This window comes from Bos mutus, chromosome 15 (genome assembly GCF_027580195.1).
Source record: "Bos mutus isolate GX-2022 chromosome 15, NWIPB_WYAK_1.1, whole genome shotgun sequence".
NCBI classification, from domain to species: Eukaryota; Metazoa; Chordata; class Mammalia; order Artiodactyla; family Bovidae; genus Bos; species Bos mutus.
In genome coordinates, this window is record NC_091631.1 from 57,519,475 (window position 1) to 57,538,912 (window position 19,438).

Here is a 19,438-nt window from a genome sequence, read left to right on the forward strand (position 1 = left end):
TATCTGGGTCATGAAGATCTTTTTCGTATGGTTCTGTATATTCTTGCTACCTCTTCTTAATATCTTCTGCTTCTTTTAGGTCCCTACCATTTCTGTCCTTTATCGAGCCCATCTTTGCCTAAAAAGTTCCCTTGGTATCTCTAATTTTCTTGAAGAGATCTCGAGTCTTTCCCATTTCCTCTATTTCTCTCCACTGCTCACTGAAGAAGGCTTTCCTGTCTCTCCTTGCTATTCTTTGGAACTCTACATTCAGATGGGTATGTCTTTCCTTTTCTTCTTTGCCTTTCAATTCTCTTCTTTTCATAGCTGTTGTAAGGCATCTTCAGACAACCATTTTGCCTTTTGGCATTTCTTTTTCTTGGGGTGGTCTTGATCACTGCCTCCTGTACAGTGTCACAAACCTCCATCCATAGTTCTTCAGGCACTCTATGAGATCTAATCCCTTGAATCTATTTGTCACTTCCACTGTATAGGCATAAGAGATTTGATTTAGGTCATACCTGAATGGTCTAGTGGTCTTCCCTACTTTCAATTTAAGTCTGAATTTGGCAATAAGGAGTTCATGATCTGGGCTACAGTCAGCTCCTGGTCTTGTTTTTGCTGACTGTATAGAGCTTCTCCATTTTTGGCTGCAAAGAATATAATCAATCTGATTTCGGTATTGACCATCTGGTGGTATCCATTTGTAGAGTCTTCTCTTGTGTTGTTGGAAGAGGGTGTTTGCTATGACCAGTGCATTCTCTTGGCAAAACTCTATTAGCCTTTGTCCTGCTTCGTTCTGTACTCCAAGGCCAAATTTGCCTATTACTCCAGGTATTTCTTGACTTCCTACTTTTGCATTCCAGTCCCCTTTAAAGAAAAGGACATCTTTTTGGGTGTTAGTTCTAGAAGGTCTTGTAGGTCTTCATAGAACTGTTCAACTGCAGCTTCTTCAGCATTATTGGTTGGGGCCTAGACTTGGATACTGTGATATTGAATGGTTTGCCTTGGAAACGAACAGAGATCATTCTGCCATTTTTGAGGCTGCATCCAAGTACTGCATTTGGATTCTTCTGTTGACTAAGATGGCTACTCCATCTCTTCTAAGGGATTCTTGCCCACAGTAGTAAATATAATGATTATCTGAGTTAAATTCATCCATTCCAGTCCATTTTAGTTCGCTGATTCCTAAAATGTCAATGTTCACTCTTGCCATCTCCTGTTTGACCACTTTCAATTTGCCTTGATTCATGGACCTAACATTCCAGGTTTCTATGCAATATTGCTTTTTACAGCATCAGACTTTACTTCCATCACCTGTCACATCCACAGCTGGGCGTTGTTTTTGCTTTGGCTCTATCTCTTCGTTCTTTCTGGAATTAGTTCTCCACTGATCTCCAGTAGTATATTGGGCACCTACCGACCCAGGGAGTTCATCTTTCAGGGTCCTCTCTTTTTGCCTTTTCATACTGTTCATGGGGTTCTCAAAGCAAGAATACTGAAGTGGTTTGCCACCAGAGAAACCCACAAAGAATTACCTGGTCAAAAATGTCAGTAGTGCCACAGCTGAGAAACTCTACACTGGGCCTGTTCTGCTGCTGCTGCTGCTGCTAAGTCGCTTGAGTCGTGTCCGACTCTGTGCGAGCCCACAGACGGCAGCCCACCAGGCTCCCCGTCCCTGGGATCCTCCTGGTAAGAACACTGGAGTGGGTTGCCATTTCCTTCTCCAATGCATGAAAGTGAAAAGTGAAAGTGAAGTCGCTCAGTCGTGGCTGACTCTCAGCGACCCCATGGACTGCAGCCCACCAGGCTCCTCCATCCATGGGATTCTCCAGGTGAGAGTACTGGAGTGGGGTGCCATTGCCTTCTCTGAGGGCTGTTCTACCACCACTCGTTTTCTAAAGGCCATTCTTGAGCTCATATCCTCCCAAACTGTACATCTCTATTTTTATGCCTTCCTTCACAGCAAAAGCTCTTGACTAAGTTGTCCACAATGCTATCTCCACTTCTTCATTCACTTTTCACCCTATCCAGACTGTCAGTGCACGTATCTTTTGAAGTCGCTATTGTTGAGTCCTCATATCCAATCCCTAAGTTCTGTTGATTCTGCCACAAACATATGTTAAGCTGTCCATTTCTTTCCATTTCTATTCTTATCACCTTTGTGTAAACCACCATCGACTCCAGCAACATTTTAACAGACACTTTTGCTTTCATTTAATCCATTTGCACAGAACAGCCAAAACAATCTTTTAAAAATATAAATGATTTTATGCCACTTCTTCATTTTAATTTTCAATGGCTTCCTGCCCTACTTGAAATAAAATTCAAACTATATCATAACCTGTAAAGTCTTTTATGTTCTTACCCCTGAGTTTCTTTCTGCCCTCATTTCCTACCACTCTGCTCACTATGCTCCATTAACACTGGCTTCCTTTCTTTGCCTCAAACACACCGAGCTCTCTCCCCTTCAGGCTGGTCTTTGCCCAGAATGCTTCTCTTGCAGTTCTTCACATGGTTGGCTCATAGCTGACTCCTCATCTTTCAGATCAGATCAAATTTCACCTCGTCAAAAAGATCTTCCCCAACCATCCTGTCCAAAAGTGGTCATGCGTGCATATGTGTGCTGTGCTGAGTTGCTCAGTCGTGTCTGACTCCTTGTGACCCCATGGACTGCTGGGATCCTCTGTCCATGAAATTGTGCAGGCAAGAATCCTGGAGTGGGCTGCCATTTCCTATTCCAGGGGACCATCCTGACCCAAGGATTGAATCTGTGTCTCCTATACTGGCAGGCAAATTCTTTCCCACTGTGCCACCTGAGAAACCCATGACATAGAGGTACCCTGTTTGTTACTCCCTACCATAACACTGGTTTATTTATTTGTTAGCATTCGAATCATATTATTTAATAAGCTATTATTATCACCATAGCTAATTACCTATATTTGCTTTCTACGTACAGGCACTGTTATTAACACATTTAATCCCAACAAGCTATAAAGTATTATTTCTATATACAAATAAAGAAACTGAGACAGAAAAGGGAATACACCTAGTGTTCGACAGAGCTGGGTTTAAAATCTAAGCATTCCAGCTCTAAAGCCAATACTCTTAACTACTATGTTATAATCCCTGTCCATTTACTTCTTTATTGTCTGTCCCATGAACAAGTGTTGGCTGCACAAACAATACTCAATGAATATTTGTTTAAATAAATGAATCACTTAACTCTAACTGCGTAAGAATACTGAGATTTTTTTCCACATAAATATTACCTAAGGCAGTCAGTATCACTCAATATCCAACAAATCGTCCTCATTTACTTGTTTAAATTTTTCAGATATAATTATTAACCCAGTCCTTCCTCCCCTTAAAAATGTTTTCCAACTTAAATTGCTATCCCTAATCATACATACATAAAGAATGGCAATATATTAGTGAAATGACATTAAGATGGAAAAAAGGGTCTTTTTACAAGAATTCTCTGAGGTGAAACAGTGATAACTTCTGTCCCCGTATCTTTGGGAACTGGCTTGCTTTCAAACCATTAAAACAACAGTCTGCAGACAGTGATAACCAACAATGATTGCTCATAGCTGGAAAACTGCAGAAGTAGCCATTATTTTGAGTAATTAAAGATGGCAGAACATCAAAACAGAAGGAAGTATAGGGTAGTGGGAAGAATACAGATTCTAAAATGAAACAAATCTAGATTCGAATTGCAACTTTACTGCTTAACAGAACAAGAGATCTTTCAAGAGTCTATTTTCCTATCCAAAAAATATGAGATGATAATTCTTACTTCAAGTGTTATGCAAATTAAGTCTGGTAATTAAATGACTAGCCATCAAACCAAGCTCCACAAACAGTAATTTCTCCCACCTCTTTCCAAAGTATATTAATTACCTTACATTAAATTTTAGCTTAAAACATTTAAATGCCAGCCAATAATAATAACATGAACAAAATTACTATGTATGGAGTATTCCTATATTCTAGATACTGTTCTAAGCCCTTCACTTATTTTATTGGAAACTATTATCTCAGTTTTACAGATGGAAAAACAAATAAAATAACTCATGAAAAGACATATTACATAGAAAGTGATAAAGCCAGGATTAAACCCTAGATGGTCTGATTCAAGAGCCCACGCTCTTATCACTAAGCTACACATTGTCTTTGGGAAGGAAAAGATGAGTAAGACATTTTCCTTTGCCCTCAATAGGCGTTAGTTCAGTTTTATATGAATTTTATTATTTTAAGTCATTTCAAGTCATCCCAACTTCATGTTGTGTTTTGAGTATTGCTACATTCACTCAGCCTAGCACTAATACAGATTTCTTATCACATAATCAAGTTCCGTAACCCAGCTTTGCTGAACACATCATACTTTCACCAACAATTAAGCAGTTCTCGTTAATAGAAAATGAAAAAAGCTATCTAAATTATACAGGTAGACCTTAGACAGACCAAGCAGAGCACAGGAAGTTTTCCTGCTCTGTCAGTTCCCTCCCTCATCCTTCTCCCTACTTCCCCAGATAAGACAGCTCTATATATTAATAGTTGTGGTTGTACTCTCTGGTCCTAAGGAGGAAACTCAATTTTAGTAAAACTCCATTCCATAGAAACAGACGTACCTTTTACTTGTGTAAGGTCAATCCCTTTCTCTGCTGCCAACTTCTTCGCAAGCGGGCTAACAAACACCCTTCCCTTTGGTCCAGCTGGAGCTGCTGGCCGGGGGGCTGAAGGTGGAGGGGCTACAGGTTGGGGAGCTGGAGGAACAGGGGCTGCCTTTTGAAAAAAGTTACAAATTGTTAATTCACCACTGAAAAGACTGGTCTGAAAGATTAACAGCTTATAGCTAAGTCAAACCTATTTTAATTATATAACTTTCGTCTTTTCTCCAAAGGTTAAATGCTCATTTTTCTTGCTTAACCAACATAATACAGCAACATGAATACAATAACATTATTTTAACAAAGACCGAACAAAGTCAAGTTCTCTAACTCCATGATTAATACAGAGAGGCACTGAATTTAATTCTGGTGACCAGTATACAATATCCTTATAGCCTTTCTTCACTTTAATCTCTTGTCTCTATTTTCTTGTCCCTTTTTTATTCTCATTCTCTTATATTACCTACATGGTTTTTACTTAACCTACTTCCAAAATAATAAATTATTCTGGAAGATTCCATGTTGAAAACGCATTAAAAAATAAACCAATACTACTACTTGCCAGCTCCCCATAAATGTATGGAAGTCAGAAATCAAAGTTTTCTCTGACAGAACTGTGTACCTAGTCTAAACTCACATGATTCTACACCTACAGAAGCCTTATAGCGTTACTGCTGCCTGGAATTCATATGAGTTCACGTTATAGGTATATAGTATATGGTGGTGGTTTAGTCACTAAGTTATGTCTGACCCTTGCAACCCCACGGACTGTAGCCTGCCAGGCTCCTCCGACCATGGGATTCTCCAGGCAAGAATACTGCAGTGGGTTGCCATTTCCTTCTCCAGGGGATCTTCCTGAGCCAGGAATCGAACCCGGGTTTCCTGCATTGCAGGCAGATTCTTTATTGACTGACCTACGAGGGAAGCCCTCGTATATAGTATATAGCAAAAAACTAAATTCTATGCAAAATAAGCCATTCATGTCAAGATTCCCATGTGTTACAAATATAAGCTTGACCTACTATAATATGTGAATACCAAGAGGACCGACAAAGACTACAAATTCTATAGAAAATGGGTGACGAAGCATTACCTTCCATATGTATATCTACACCTAAAGCATAAAAAGATCAAGTCACCTCAGTTTTGTTCTCAACAAGACTCAAGAAAGCAGGGAAAAGGAAAATTACAAGAATCAAACTATTGACCATTATGTGAACAGTGCAGTCCCATGCACCCTGTGGGTCTCCATAAATGTTAACTATCTCCTTCCTTAGTCACAGACTCTTAGCACTGGAAGGAACCTAGACTATCACCCCTTAATTTAGAGATGAATAAGGTAAGTGGTTCCCTCAATTCTAGAAGCATACCTACCGGAGATGGGATAGGTGGTGGTGCTGGTGGTTTTAAATCAGTTACTTCAGCTGGCCGATAGTCAGCAAATGCTGGTATATCTGCCTCTTTTTCCACAATGATACAGAGCGGGGTTCCTAGAGGGACATCTCGTGTGCCTTCAGGGATCAGGATTTTTGCCAGGTAACCTTCTTCCTGTACCTCAAAACCTTAAATAGAAAGAAAAAACCATTATGGAACTTAAAGGACTCTACTAGCCTACCAAATTCAAAGCACAGTTTGTTCTTTTTTTTCTTCAAAGCACAGTTTTTAAGTAAAAGGTTCTTCAAAGTAGCTATATAACCTTTTGCAAGCTATTTAACCTGTGTCTCAGCCTCTTTACCTACAAAATGGGAACAGTACCTACCTCACAGGGCTATTACAAAAGTTTTAAGTGAATCAATATTTTCCAAGCACTTGGAAATAGTACCTAATACAAAGTAAATACTACCTAATACAAAGTAAATACTAATAAATATTTGTCAAGTAAAACCCCAAGAGGTTAAACAGTGGTTAGCTCTGAATGTTTTCTTTAAAACATCTCCAAGGGCTGCTCTGTGCAGACCCACAAGACTTCCGAGATGGCATCAGTTGTACTGCTAAAGAACAGAACCACATGGTTGTTAAATTAAAAGAGCTACTACAGTTGGTAGTGATGCATCTTTGGAACTTTTCTGAAGAGGTCATACTTGGTATTACACCAACTATTTCAATATGAAGAAACACAGCATTACTATGGAGATTCAATGGTGTTGACAACTTTACTCAGCTACTGCTTTTCTTTTTTTGGCTGCACCATGTGGCTTCTGGGATCTTAGTTCCCCCACCAGGGACTGAACCCTGGCCCTTGTCAGGGAAACCGTGAAGTCCTAACCAATGGACCACCAGGGAATTCCCAGCTACTGCTTTTTTTTTTAACAAGGAACTCAAATACGACGGATTCCAAAAGTAAAACTGAAAGGAGCCACTGTAGAGGACATCTTTTGCCTTCCAGATCTTAGCTTTCCGTTGGGCTGTGCCTCTCCCTGATGAACACATCTTTGATGAATCCTTTTATTTCCCAGCTGAGAATTAATATCCAATACAAGACATATCAAAAGAAAAGGCTCCATGGCCACTACGGAGTATAGAGTTTGACCAAGGTTAATACGTCTCTAGTGACCAGTTTCTAGAATACCACTCTCTACAGCAACATTGGTAATCAAGTTAAAATGCAAAGTACACCTATTTTGCCAGGGCTTTTCTGTTTCTTTTTAATAATCTTTTTAACAAACAGAATAGGGACTTCCCTGGTGGTCCAGTGGTTAACAATCTGTCTTCCCCAATGCAGGGAATATGGGTTCGATCTCCAGTCAGGGAACTAAGATCCCACATGCCACAGAGCAACTAAGCCTGCCACTGCAACTGCTGAGCCCGTGAGCTCTAGAGTCCATACTCTGAAACAAGCCTGAGCACTGCAACTAGAGAGAGCCTGTGTGCTGCAACAAAGACCCGGGCAGCCAAAAAACAAACAAACAAAAAAGAACCCTTTCCTCTAATAAAATTTTATGGGGGAGAGCACAATATGCTAAAAGATAAAACAGTCAGAAGTGAGGGAAGGGGGCAAGTACAGTCCTACTCTCTAAGTCTCCTTGACCCCAAGGTGCCATCACGGAATCATGGGGTGTGAAGAACAAAATCCGAAAAAGACCACTGCAGAGGATGCCCAGAAGCTCCTACTGCATTTTTGAGGACTGGACAGAAAAAAAAAAAAAAATTATCTACAGGTATCCAGATATAGTATGGCAAATATTAATTGTCTATAGGGGTTTTTTTTCTGAGCATAAAAATAAATCAGATAGTCAATAAAAGGAAATGTGATATGATATCTGAACAAGTAGTATATACATTTCATCAGTCATTCTCATATACAAAAACAATCAAAACCCTACTTTCAAGTTTTCCCTCAAAGTCATCTGAATTTCTTCAGTATTTTCCTGCCTTTGATGTTATTTTCCCCTATTTCCTCTTTTTCCCCCCTTGACCAGTGTGAAGAATGTCAATTTGGATACAGCTTCTCAGTAACAAAAAGCTAATAATTAAACTCTGGCCTAAAAATTATCTCCAAGCTGATACAGCTTTGATTCAATGACAGTGCAGTTTGGAACCAACAGACCCAACTATGCAACACTTCTGTTTATGAAAATACTCTGTTCCAGGAAATTAATCCCAAGAATTAAAATTTTTCATGTTATCACTCACTCATTATAGGATAGGATGGCAATCCTCTTCCCTTACTGGAAAACTCAGTGTCTCAACCGTTAAGAGCTGAAGAAATCTCACCTATAGTGGCCTTGTCAGTCTCTATCTCTGCCAATAAATCTCCTTCATTTAGCTTCTCACCCACTTTTTTTTCCCATCTCTGAACTGTGCCCATGGTCATGGTGGGAGACAGGGCAGGAAGAAGCACCTGTAGAAACAAACACATATTTTATTATTACTCAACACTAGGATGCTTTTGACACAATGGCACTCAGGCAAGCAAATAGCTTTATGGAATGACAGTGACTATGACAATTCAAAGTCCCATCTGCCTGATGCTCCCACAGCAGCAAAAGCCTCATGCTTCAGCAGTGTCCCTACAGGTAAATCTTTCAAATCTCAAGCTTTTATAGTGCCAGTGATACTCTGACCCACCCTCCAAAGTTAAAAACCATGGGCAGAGGGGAAAGATTTCTTTCTAGACAGCTAAAATTAATTCCCCAACAATATCTAAACATAGCACGTCTTCTCATCTTTCTCAACACTTAGATTAAGCTAGAGGTTTTTCATCTTCATAGAATGACCTCAGACTTTTCCACTAAAATTTTACTGTGTGCTTTACTGAAATCTACCTTTTCATTCAGAGGAGACTGAATTTCTCCCAAACTCCCTGGATAATACTTTATTAAATTTTTAATTATTTATTTTTGGCTGCTCTGGGTCTTCATTGCTGTATACACAGGCTTTCTCTAGGTGCAGTGAGCAGGTGCGACTCTCCAGCCACAGTGCACAGGCTTCCCACTGGAGTGGTTTCTCTTGTTGCAGAGCTTGGGCTCAAGGCGCGCGGGCTCAGCAGTTGTGGCACGTGCATTTAGTTGCTCTTCAGCATGTGAGAATCTTCCCAGACCAAGCATTGAACCTGTGACCCCTGCAGGCAGATTCTTAACCACCAGACCACTAGCGAAGTCCCTCCCAGGTACTTTTTCAAGATAAAAAACATATTAAGAATTGTTCAGGACTTCCTTGGTGGCCCAGTGGTTTACACTCTGTGCTCCCAATGCAACAGGGCACAGGTTAATCCCTGTATGGCGAACTAAGATCCTGAATGCCATATGGCATGGCTGAAAAAAACCCCCAAAACAACAACAAAAACCTAATCTTACAATAGTCACTTCCACCAGAGTAAAATCTAAAACAACAGATTGGCTGATCTAAATTAAAAGACTGCTTCCCTATTTACATGGCTTGTATGTTCACTGAATTTGGATGCTCACTCAGTTATGGGTTTTGTTTGCTATCTTCTTAAGTCTTTTGCATCTAATTAACATACGGATTATGCTGAGAGAAAAGTCATTTTAGTGGATGATGTCTCAGGAAGCTGTGGGGAAAAAAGTAAAACAAAACTTAGAGCTCTTGACCTTCTCTGGTGGTCCAATGGTCAGGAATCCGCCTGCCAATTCAGAGGACACGGCTTCGATCCCTGGCCTGAGAAGATCCCACATGCCTTGGGGCAACGAATCCCATGCGCCACAATCACTGAGCCCATGCCCTAGAGCCCTTGAGCTGCAAGTACTGTAGCTCCTGTACCTACAGCTCACACTCTGCACCAAGAGAAGTCATCACCATGAGTAGCCCAAGCACCACAAGAGAGCTGCCCCTGCTTACCACCATTAGAGAAAGCCTTCTCTTGGCAATGAAGACCCAGCACAGACAAAAAAAATGTTTGTAACTTTTTTTTAAATTAAAAATTTTTTAAAAATTGCTGAACAGGATGGAATAAATGTGTGAACTGACCACCAGGCAAAATTTCATCATGAGTGAATGTTAATAAAAGACCAGGGTATAGAACACGATGCCTGAAGAAGAAAATTATTCCTATACAAAAATTTCTACAAATAAACTAAGAGAAGGAGAAGTTCTAATCTTAATCCTTTAGGAAAAAAACACAGCTGGCTTTTATCCATTTTCAATATCCAAAACACACAAATATACATGGGATAATCCTAATATCTAATAAACTAATCAGCTTCTCAGAAACTGATTTAGTTAACAGAATCAACAGTGACTATATTTACCACCTTCAGCTTTGCTGTAATGCTATTATATATGTCTGTGCTGAATCGCTCAGTCATGTCTGACTCTTTGAGACCCCAAGGACTGTAGGTAGCCCTCCATACTCCTCTGTCCATGGGGATTCTCCAGGCAAGAATACTGGAGTAGACTGTCATGCCCTCCTCCAGATTATATATGTCTATTTGACACTTATTCTTTATTGTTGGTCTTTTCTAAATACTACCGGATTATTTCACTTACTCTGAGAAAACACTACTTGTCAAGGAAAAACACTAATTGAGGGCTTTTATTCAATAGACAGCACTTGGGGCCTACTAAAAAAACTCTATTTAGACAGAGAGTAGATATAAGTGGGTTTCCCAGGTGGTGCTAGTGGTAAAGAACCTGCCTGCCAAGGCAGGAGACATAAGAGACACAGGTTCGATCCCTGGGTTGGGAAGATCCCCTGGAGGAGGACATGGCAACCCACTCCAGTACTCCTGCCTGGAGAATCCCATGGACAGAGGAATCTCTGACATGACTGAAGCGACTTAGCACAGCAAAGTACAGATGTAAGCACAAACAATCCTCAAAATCCAACATGATATTCTTGAATGAAAAGTACCAAACATTATCTTACCTGCTACACGGAGGCTGAGAAAGGTTAAAAGAACTATCCAAGTACACACATCTGGAAATAACCACTAGAATAAATGTTGTCAGTTTTCATGTTTAAATCTCTATTTACTTTCAAATGACAAAAACCAGCCAGGTTTAATGCCAGTTTCCAGGACGCAACTCATCTACGAAAAATAATGAGTAAATAATAAATTTTCTAGAACAGACACCCAGAGGCTGAGCCTCACCTGCATGTGACTAGGATATGAGCTACCAGGAGCCTGAGCAGAAGGTGTAGGTGATGGAGCGGGGGCGGCAGGGGTTGGTGCCGGGGCTGCTGGTGGGGCAGGTGCTGCTGAAGAATCCAGTGTGTAATTTTTAAAGGCTTCAACATCTTCAGGCCTAAGGAAGAGAAAGAATGTGTAAGTATAAGGGGGTTATAAAGCGGATGTATCAGCCTTAGAAGCCTTTAACTAACTCCTCAGTTCTGGGTTAAAATACTCCACTTAAGCACCTGACTTTCACAGATTCCCCCGGTACTACTCACTTGTCAACTGTGATACAGATGATTGCTCCAACTGGAACATCTCTGGTACCTTCAGCAACAAGGATCTTTGCCATGTAACACTCCTCCACACTCTCAAATCCAACAGTAGCTTTATCGGTTTCAACCTTTTAACACAAAAGTAGGAGCTTAGGCTTCTGCTGCCGGTATGAAGTTTATTAACTTGTGTCTAAAATCATACAGTTCAAAGTGAAGTAAGTCAGAAAAAGAAAGAAAAATACGTGGAATCTAAAATGGCACAAGTGAACTTATCTACGAAATAGAAATGAACTCACGGAGAATAGACTTGTGATTGGGGGTGGGGCAGGGAAAAAACAGTAGGATTTGGGGGTTTGCAGATGCAAACTATTACATACTGAATGGAGAGCAACATGGTCCTACTATATAGCACAAGGAACTACATTCTGTATCTTTGATAAACCATAATGGACAAGAGTATTTAACACAACGTCGTAAATCAATCTTACAGCAAAAAAAAAAAAATCGTACAGTTCAACAGTGAAAATAAAGCCTCTATCACAGGTTTGAAAGAATTACTATTAAAAACACCCAGGCTAAAAATCAGTTTGGTTAGCTCCTGCTAACTTGGCTAACCAATCTCTCATATCAGACTGTAAAAAACATCTAAGTTTCTTAATGCATGCGTGCTAAGTCGCTTCAGTCCTGTCCAACTCTGTGCAACCCCATAGATGGCAGCCCACCAGGCTCCTCCATCCCTGGGATTCTCCAGGCAAGAATACTGCAGTGGGTTGCCATTTCCTTCTCCAATGGATGCATGCATGCATGCTAAGTCGCTTCAGTCGTGTCTGACTCTTTGTGACCCCATGGACAGCTGCCCACCAGGCTCCTCTGTCCACGAATTCTCCAGGAAAAAGGGACAATTACCCACTCGGAAAGTTAATGCTCCATTTAGCTAAGATAGGCTCTTCTAACTCATTTCCAACTTACCTCTGCAATTAGTTCACCCTCATTGATTTTTTCTCCTTCCTTCTTTTCCCAGCGGGCTATGGTGCCTGCCTGCATTGTAGGGGACAGTGAAGGCAATGGAACCTAGAGGAGAAAAGGGAGAAATACTCAATTTCAAGAGCTACCTAACTCTCAATCTGGTGTACCACTTCGTTCAATTCAGACTAATTTAACGCTGAGTCTGAGTCCCTTCACACATTGGGCAATGGGCTTATAAAAGGATTTCCTAACACCAGAAGCTCTCAACCAGAAGGACAGGCCTTCCGCTCCACCGTTTCTAACAGCGTGTACTCAGCAGACATCCCACAGACCGCCCCAGGCTTGGCGCTCTTTGAACGGAACCGGTCAGGAGAAGGAAGCCTGCAGCTCCTTCTTCAATGGAATAGGTCAGGAGAAGGAAGCTCAAGAGCTAGAGCAAAGCTGGGTAATGGAGAAGGGACAGTGACAGAGTATACCTGGAGGGGGGCGGAGACGGAGGATCATCAAGGCCTCTAAGGAAGGATCCCAAGCCAAGTCTGCCGTGAAGGACAACGGGGTCCCGCGAAGGACAGGTTCTGGGGCTTACCTTCTGATGCGGGGGTAGGCTATACCAGCGGCGGCTAGGCGATCCCCAGAGCTGCAGCAAGACGCGATTCCGCGGTGTGGCCCGAGAGACTGGGCTCCAGCCGCAGAGTGCCCGGACCCTGCCATACCCTGGGGTCTTGCTGCTGCAGCGAGCCAGAGCCGAGCCAGCCTGCGGGGTCACGCACGGAGCTCCCGGCTCCTCCCGAAAGGCCGTCCACCGAGCCCCGAATCCCGCCCGGGGGGCTGCATTCTGAGCCCGTCGCGCACAGACGCGCCACATAGTGCCACGGCCCCCACACCCCAAAACCAACGCCGTCTCCGGAGTGACCTCTCCAAGAGCAGCGCGGCATTGCCGTCAGCCGCGCCGCGCGGCCGCAAGTTGTCGTAAAACGGGGTGCGAAGCCTTGCCCCACCCGCTCCGCGGACCAGAGAAGCGGTGAACGTTCGGTCTTTCTCCAGGAAATGAGAGGCTGAAAGTGACCCAGAGCTGGTCGGGGCGGCTACTATAGAACGACGAGGGACAGGGGCGTTCCAGCAGGCCGAATCTGGGAGGATTAGGCGTGGGGAGGAGTGGAAAGTGGTGGGCTCGGTGGCGAAGGTGTCTCTGGGGCAGGGGGACAGGACCTGAGCGCCGTGACGGCGCGGTCGAAAGGGAGGGGCCTAAAAAGGCGGCGAGAGCGGGACCGCCGGAGGTGAAGCGGTCAGAGGTGGGCTGGGGGGCCTGGCCCCGCCCTGAGGAAGGATGGGAGGGGGCTCCCGGCCCAGCCGGGCACCGGGAGCCTGCGGCCGTGGGGCAGGTCTAGGCGCTCCGGCGGAGGGCCGCCCGAAGGGGCATCTGTGCTCGCCGGGCGCGCCCCCAGCCTCAGCATACCCTGTGGCCCCCAGGTTTGGGGCCTCGCTCCGCGCAGGCTGTACTGGGTGACAAAGATTCAAGTTCAGGTTTGTAGCCCAACAGGAAACGGGATGAATAGGTTTTCCAGCCAAATGGTGTGAAGGGCAGCTGAATGGAAGCTGTATCCCCACATTCAAGAGTGCTGTAGCGGGATTAAGCATCTTCTCTGAAGAAAAAAAGTTTACAAAACGGATTTCCGATTTTAATTTGCCGTAGAATCCTTTCCAGTTACATCTGTTACACTTCTACTGCCGGCTTATCATCCTGTAATTGGAAAATAATCTCATTTCTGAGCTGAGGGTGGCATTAGACTAGAAGGAAACGCGTGCTGTATTTATATCTGGTTAAGTCCCCAGTATACAGATGGTCAGAGAACATCAAGAACATAAGAAAACCAACATTTGAAAACATGTTAAACTTTGCAGGTAATTAAACGTTTGGAAAAATAAGGTAGCCAGAAGGCACTATTTCATACCTACTTAAATTGGAAACTTTAAGTTAAAAAAAATTTTTTTACTATCTTTATAACAGAAAAAGAATTGGAAAAATCTAATTATCCAAAAATGAGGAAAGATTAAACAAGTACAGCTGTCTAACAGAATGATATGCAGGGAGTACAACTGAGAAACAGAATTCCCAGATTAAATGGAAAGGCATACTTGAAATAATATTAAAAGTAGAGCAATTATATTGTTAACAATTATGTAAAACTATTTATGAATAGCAATTAGAAGAAATAATGGAAGAATTGTGATTAGTGAAAGGGTTTATACTGTATAAATTAAATGTTAACAATTTTGAATTGGCTAAGATACCTTACAGTATTTCCACTCCGTTTGAATTTAATAACTGCATCTAAATTACTTTAAGTTAGCCTTTGTACTAGATGATCTTCAGTTTGTTGTTCAGTTACTTAGGTAGCCTTACTTAAGCGTTGTTTTTTTCATTTTTCTGTGCATAGCAAGTTCACATTTTGAATATACTTTTGATAGATGTAGCTAAATCATGGGAGGGCACAGGTGAAACAGTCCAGGAGTGGTTAGTTTACCTCAGAGGTAAGCTGGGAATAATTAGGTTTGTCAAATAAGCCCTCTGAGACTTGTAGAATATTACTGATATCGAATGGGTGAGATGTAAAGAGGAATTAGTTGGTAGTGAAAGTTCTTTACATATTTAACATAATGATGGAGTAACCCAATTAAAATGGCTTGTGATTAATAGTTGAAAATAATGTAATTGGAAAGCAAATGAAAGCACCCAGGGCTAAAACTTTAGATATATAAAACCTTTAAAGTAATAAATAAAGGCTAAGTGTTAGGAAAGCAGCTTTCAAAATAATTTGGAAGTTCTGGTTCTTTTATACATTTCTGAAAGCCTCAGTGTTTTTTGCTTTTGCGTTGGAGATTGTTTAGAGTCTTGGGTTCTTACTTGTTTTCATATTTACATAAAATGTCAAAAGAAGTGCTAAATAAATGAATCTTCTTTGATTGTATAACCTATTTTGCACTTAGACTAGAAATACCAGTAGTGATATCTGCAGCAATAAAGTAATCCTATCTCCACTCCCCAAGTAATGAGTAAACATGCTACCAGGGAGATCACTTGAGGAAATTTACTTTCACTAAATGTGAATGGCTTTCTTGATTAATTTCAGTTGATAATAAACACAAGTGAAAATTATGAATGGTATTTAGTTTGCAAACTCCATTTTATTCATAGTTTGTTTCTGAGTTTTTTTTTTTAAAACTAGTTCACAAATCTGGTACATACAGGCAGTTAAAACTGGTTATCACTTTGATAATCAGAAGCCTCTGGTATAACACAATCTTTATGAAAACGTAAAACAATACATGATAGTAATCTCTTCGAAAGCAATGGTTGCAAACATCCATGTTTCTAAGAAAATATAACTTTACATATATATTTTAAGCAAGCTATACCCTCTTACATAAATCCAGACAATAGAAGAAGTATGCAATCATAATGCTTATTTTATGGGGAAAATGAAAATTATAATTATAACCTAAATGTTTTAAGTAATTAGAGTCCTGGTCAATTGAATATAGGGCATAAAGATATCTTCCTTAATGTACAACCATCCTGGTCAAAAAGAGCTGAGAAGTTGGTCAGTTGGTAGGATTGCCATTTCAGTACCAAGTAAATTTAACCTAAATTCTTTAGGTAGAAATTGTAAAATTTTCCAATTCTAGCTACTTTAGTTAACTGAGTGAGAATAGGCTTCAGTTTTTAAATGAAGACTGTTTAAGGAATTGAACTTTTTATTAACTTAGTTTTTATGACAGGGTCATTTTTTAAATTGGGTTTAGAGATTATTTCATGAGCTCTAAACATTTCTAGTTCTTTAGTCAGTAGCAGGATGGACTGTCCCACACAAATGCCAGCAGGGGGCAATACTCTTAAGTCAAAAGATCTACATATCAGATAGGAGACAGTTCAAACCAGAATGAATCAATGCACACTCCTCCTGGAATAGGCTCCGGTTTAGAAACTGGAATGAGGATTACCAACACATTTTACAAAAACATACTGGCGTGCCATCCTGTAATGGGGGTGCTTCGTTATTACCCATGGCCTCTGAGGTTAATGAGCTATGAAATCAACTTAAGCTTTCTATGGAGGCACCAAGGCCACGGAGCTTCTTTTCCAAAGGACACAGAGATTAAAGACAAAGAAGGTAAAGGACTCTGAAAATTTTCTCTGATTTAATTTCCTCTGAAAATTTAAATTTACATAATGGGAAGAATGTTTGCTGAAAGAATACTGACAAGTAAAACTGATTTAACAGTCAAGATAAATTGTACTGAAAATACAATAACAAATTTTAGTCTGATAACCCTCATGCTGTCTTACAGCAAAACACAAATTCATGCAGCAGAGAAACTGGTGACGAGAGGACTTTTTCTCCAGACTTCCTGGGGGGCAGAAAAGGAAAAAAAAAAGGCAAATATACTGTTTTCTTCTGTCTGCTTTTGTAATGAATTATTCTTCCTTTTAACTGACTTTCCCAAATTGTCCCAGTCATTTCTGATGAGAAATCATTCTTCAGTAGGAGGAAACCAGGTAAACCAGGTGTCTTTTGAGTTCCTTCTGTCAGCTAAAGGAGCCATCAAAGAGGTTCTGTAAAACTAACTCCACAACTGAAATGGCTGGTAGAACTGGAACAGGAGTTGTCATCAGTATACCTGTAATAAAATAAAGCTTGTTCTGAAACCACAAGGGCTGGTAAGAAGAAAGGAGCCTGTATAAAAGCTACCGGGTTCCCTAGAAAATGGATACAGTATACAGAATGTGAGAATATATAGAACTCACACTCAAGTTATAAAAATAGACATGGTTCTTGGACGAAAAGCAAACGAGTACAAAAGAATTCTCCAAACGAACTATTTTTAAAAGACACATCTATATAAAACAAAATGTCATGTCAGAGCTCCAACAAGTAGTCTGTTGAAATGGCTGAAAAGGGGAGATGAACTTGAGACAGACAGGTCAAGAACCCAGATCTGTCTGACTCTTCTGCTTGGCAGTGTACATTGGTGATCACAGGCAGACTGCTTTGGAGACTGATATATAGATATATATTTATAGTATATATTTATACTGACTATATATATATATATATATATATCTGGTTGAATGAATGAGAAAACTCAAGATACTAAGTAATCTCTGAAAGTTTATCTCTTAGCTTCTACACTTGACAGTGTTGCACATGAGAAAGGATTCTAGGGTTTTTTCACCCAGAATCAACCCTGCCATTCACAACTCTTGCCCCCATGGTTTCTATTGTGCCCTAAAGGATCAGCCTAGACTAAATATATAATAGAAAATAACTCTGGCCTTGACATCAAAGAGGGGCAGACCAGTAACTCATGCTCAGTACTTATAATCACAAACACTGAAAGTAATGATTTGTTTCCTTTTGACTGCAAAGGAGATGCCATGGGCTAAAGACAAGTCATGAGAGAAAGAAAGTCAAGAAGATAAGGGTAGCAGCACCTTTCCATACCCGCCTGGATTTGAAAGGAGATTTTCACTCCTTATTCCTTTCAAACACAAAGTTCATCAGTTAGAAGAGGGGGGGAAATGGCTCTAAAGTTAGAGAGTCCACAGAGAAAAACAAGCAGTACATGAAATACGCCTTCTGTGGGCTAAAGGACAATTTGCAGAATCAGTTAAGACGCAAGAGGCAGCCCAAGGTCTTAATTATGGTTTTAGCATAGTACAGCACAATATGGACAGCCCTTTTTCAATCCAATTAGCAATTCAGCACCATCCACGTCCAGTCCAAAAAAATTCCTGAAGAGTGGGCTTTCATCTTTGGTACCACCTTTTGAGTTATTCTTGGTTTGCAATAGCTGCAAAGAAGCAAAAAAGCTGGTACCTCCACCTTGTCTGTGAGTACAAATGCTGGGACCCTGATTGCTGCAACCACTGAGGCCAATTAAAATGAAAATAATACTGTAACATATAGGAGTGATGCATCCAGTTCCCGGGTTCCAGATAATAGCAGCCATGCCCACATAGGAGCGGGATCATCCATCCCCGTTGGTTAAGGCCTTCGGTTTGTTGTCCGCAGAGTAGAGTAAAACAGTGTGTTCCCACGGACAAGGAACTCCAGAAGAACCTGTGGTCTACTTTTGGACAGAGATTTTAGGTACCACACATGCCAGGCACACAAACAGGACTGGCCTATGGCTGTCACACTTGGAGAAGCTTCTGTTTTGGCAGCACAAACTTCCTGTGTATTCTGGTTTTAGTCCTCTTTCCTGAGTGAAGCAGCCAGGGTGTGCCAACTTCTGCAAGTCCCCAATCTAATACTCAGCATTAATTTTCTCCATGGTCTTCTTCTACCCAGGCTACAATTTTGCCTTCCCATCCAGGAATGGCATCATCATCGTGGAAAACCTAGAAAAAGAAAAAAGCCACCATGAAAAAATAGAAGATAGGGAGGCCTGCTATACATCTGTGGTTGATTAAAAAAAGATCCCAAACATAAAGGATAAGAAAGTGTATAGGAAAGTCTTGAGTTAGAGCCTGTGTCCCTTTAGTTTTGTCCCTAAAGTTACAACTGGTAAAAATATATGTGTGTGTGTGTGTGTGTGTGTGTGTAGTGACCCTTGAACAACACAGAGACAACACCCGCCCCCTTCCCTGCCCCAGCCCTGTGCAGTCAAAAATCCACATATAACTTCATAGTCAGCCCTCCATATCCACAGTTCTGCATCCTCAGATTCAACCAACTGCTGATCATATAATACTGTAGTACGTATTCATTGAAAAGCATCTGCATATAAGTGGATCCATGCAGTTCAAACACATACTATTCAAGGGCCAACTGTATAGTGTATATATGTATGATTTATATATCCTTAGTTCCACATCTACAAAATGGTAAAAGCACCCCTCTAGTACTGCTTTGCTCAGAGAGATTTATAAGATTTAATAAATTACTAACCATAGAGCACTTTAGGC

The 19,438-nt window shown here is 41.1% G+C and overlaps 2 protein-coding genes across 6 annotated transcripts in view; both read right to left on the reverse strand.

The window, feature by feature from the left end:
* DLAT (dihydrolipoamide S-acetyltransferase) overlaps window positions 1–13,408 on the reverse strand; it is a 33,627-nt gene extending 20,219 nt beyond the window's left edge. Inside the window, exons 1-7 of the mRNA XM_005901531.3 lie at window positions 13,055–13,408; window positions 12,472–12,573; window positions 11,506–11,630; window positions 11,207–11,360; window positions 8,370–8,496; window positions 6,030–6,217; window positions 4,617–4,770 (exon numbers count right to left, since the gene is read on the reverse strand). Coding sequence (XP_005901593.2) covers window positions 4,617–4,770; window positions 6,030–6,217; window positions 8,370–8,496; window positions 11,207–11,360; window positions 11,506–11,630; window positions 12,472–12,573; window positions 13,055–13,333 — 1,129 coding nt within the window. The 5' untranslated portion in view covers window positions 13,334–13,408. The remainder of the gene's footprint in view (window positions 1–4,616; window positions 4,771–6,029; window positions 6,218–8,369; window positions 8,497–11,206; window positions 11,361–11,505; window positions 11,631–12,471; window positions 12,574–13,054) is intronic.
* Window positions 13,409–15,626: 2,218 nt separating this feature from the next.
* The window catches only part of DIXDC1 (DIX domain containing 1), an 80,865-nt gene continuing 77,053 nt past the window's right edge, over window positions 15,627–19,438 (reverse strand). For 4 of the 5 annotated variants that reach the window (XM_070384224.1, XM_070384226.1, XM_070384225.1 and 1 more), the window contains one exon: window positions 15,627–18,871. In XM_070384224.1, coding sequence (XP_070240325.1) covers window positions 18,791–18,871 — 81 coding nt within the window. In that variant the 3' untranslated portion in view covers window positions 15,627–18,790. The remainder of the gene's footprint in view (window positions 18,872–19,438) is intronic. The other variant, XM_070384227.1, reaches the window with a different exon arrangement.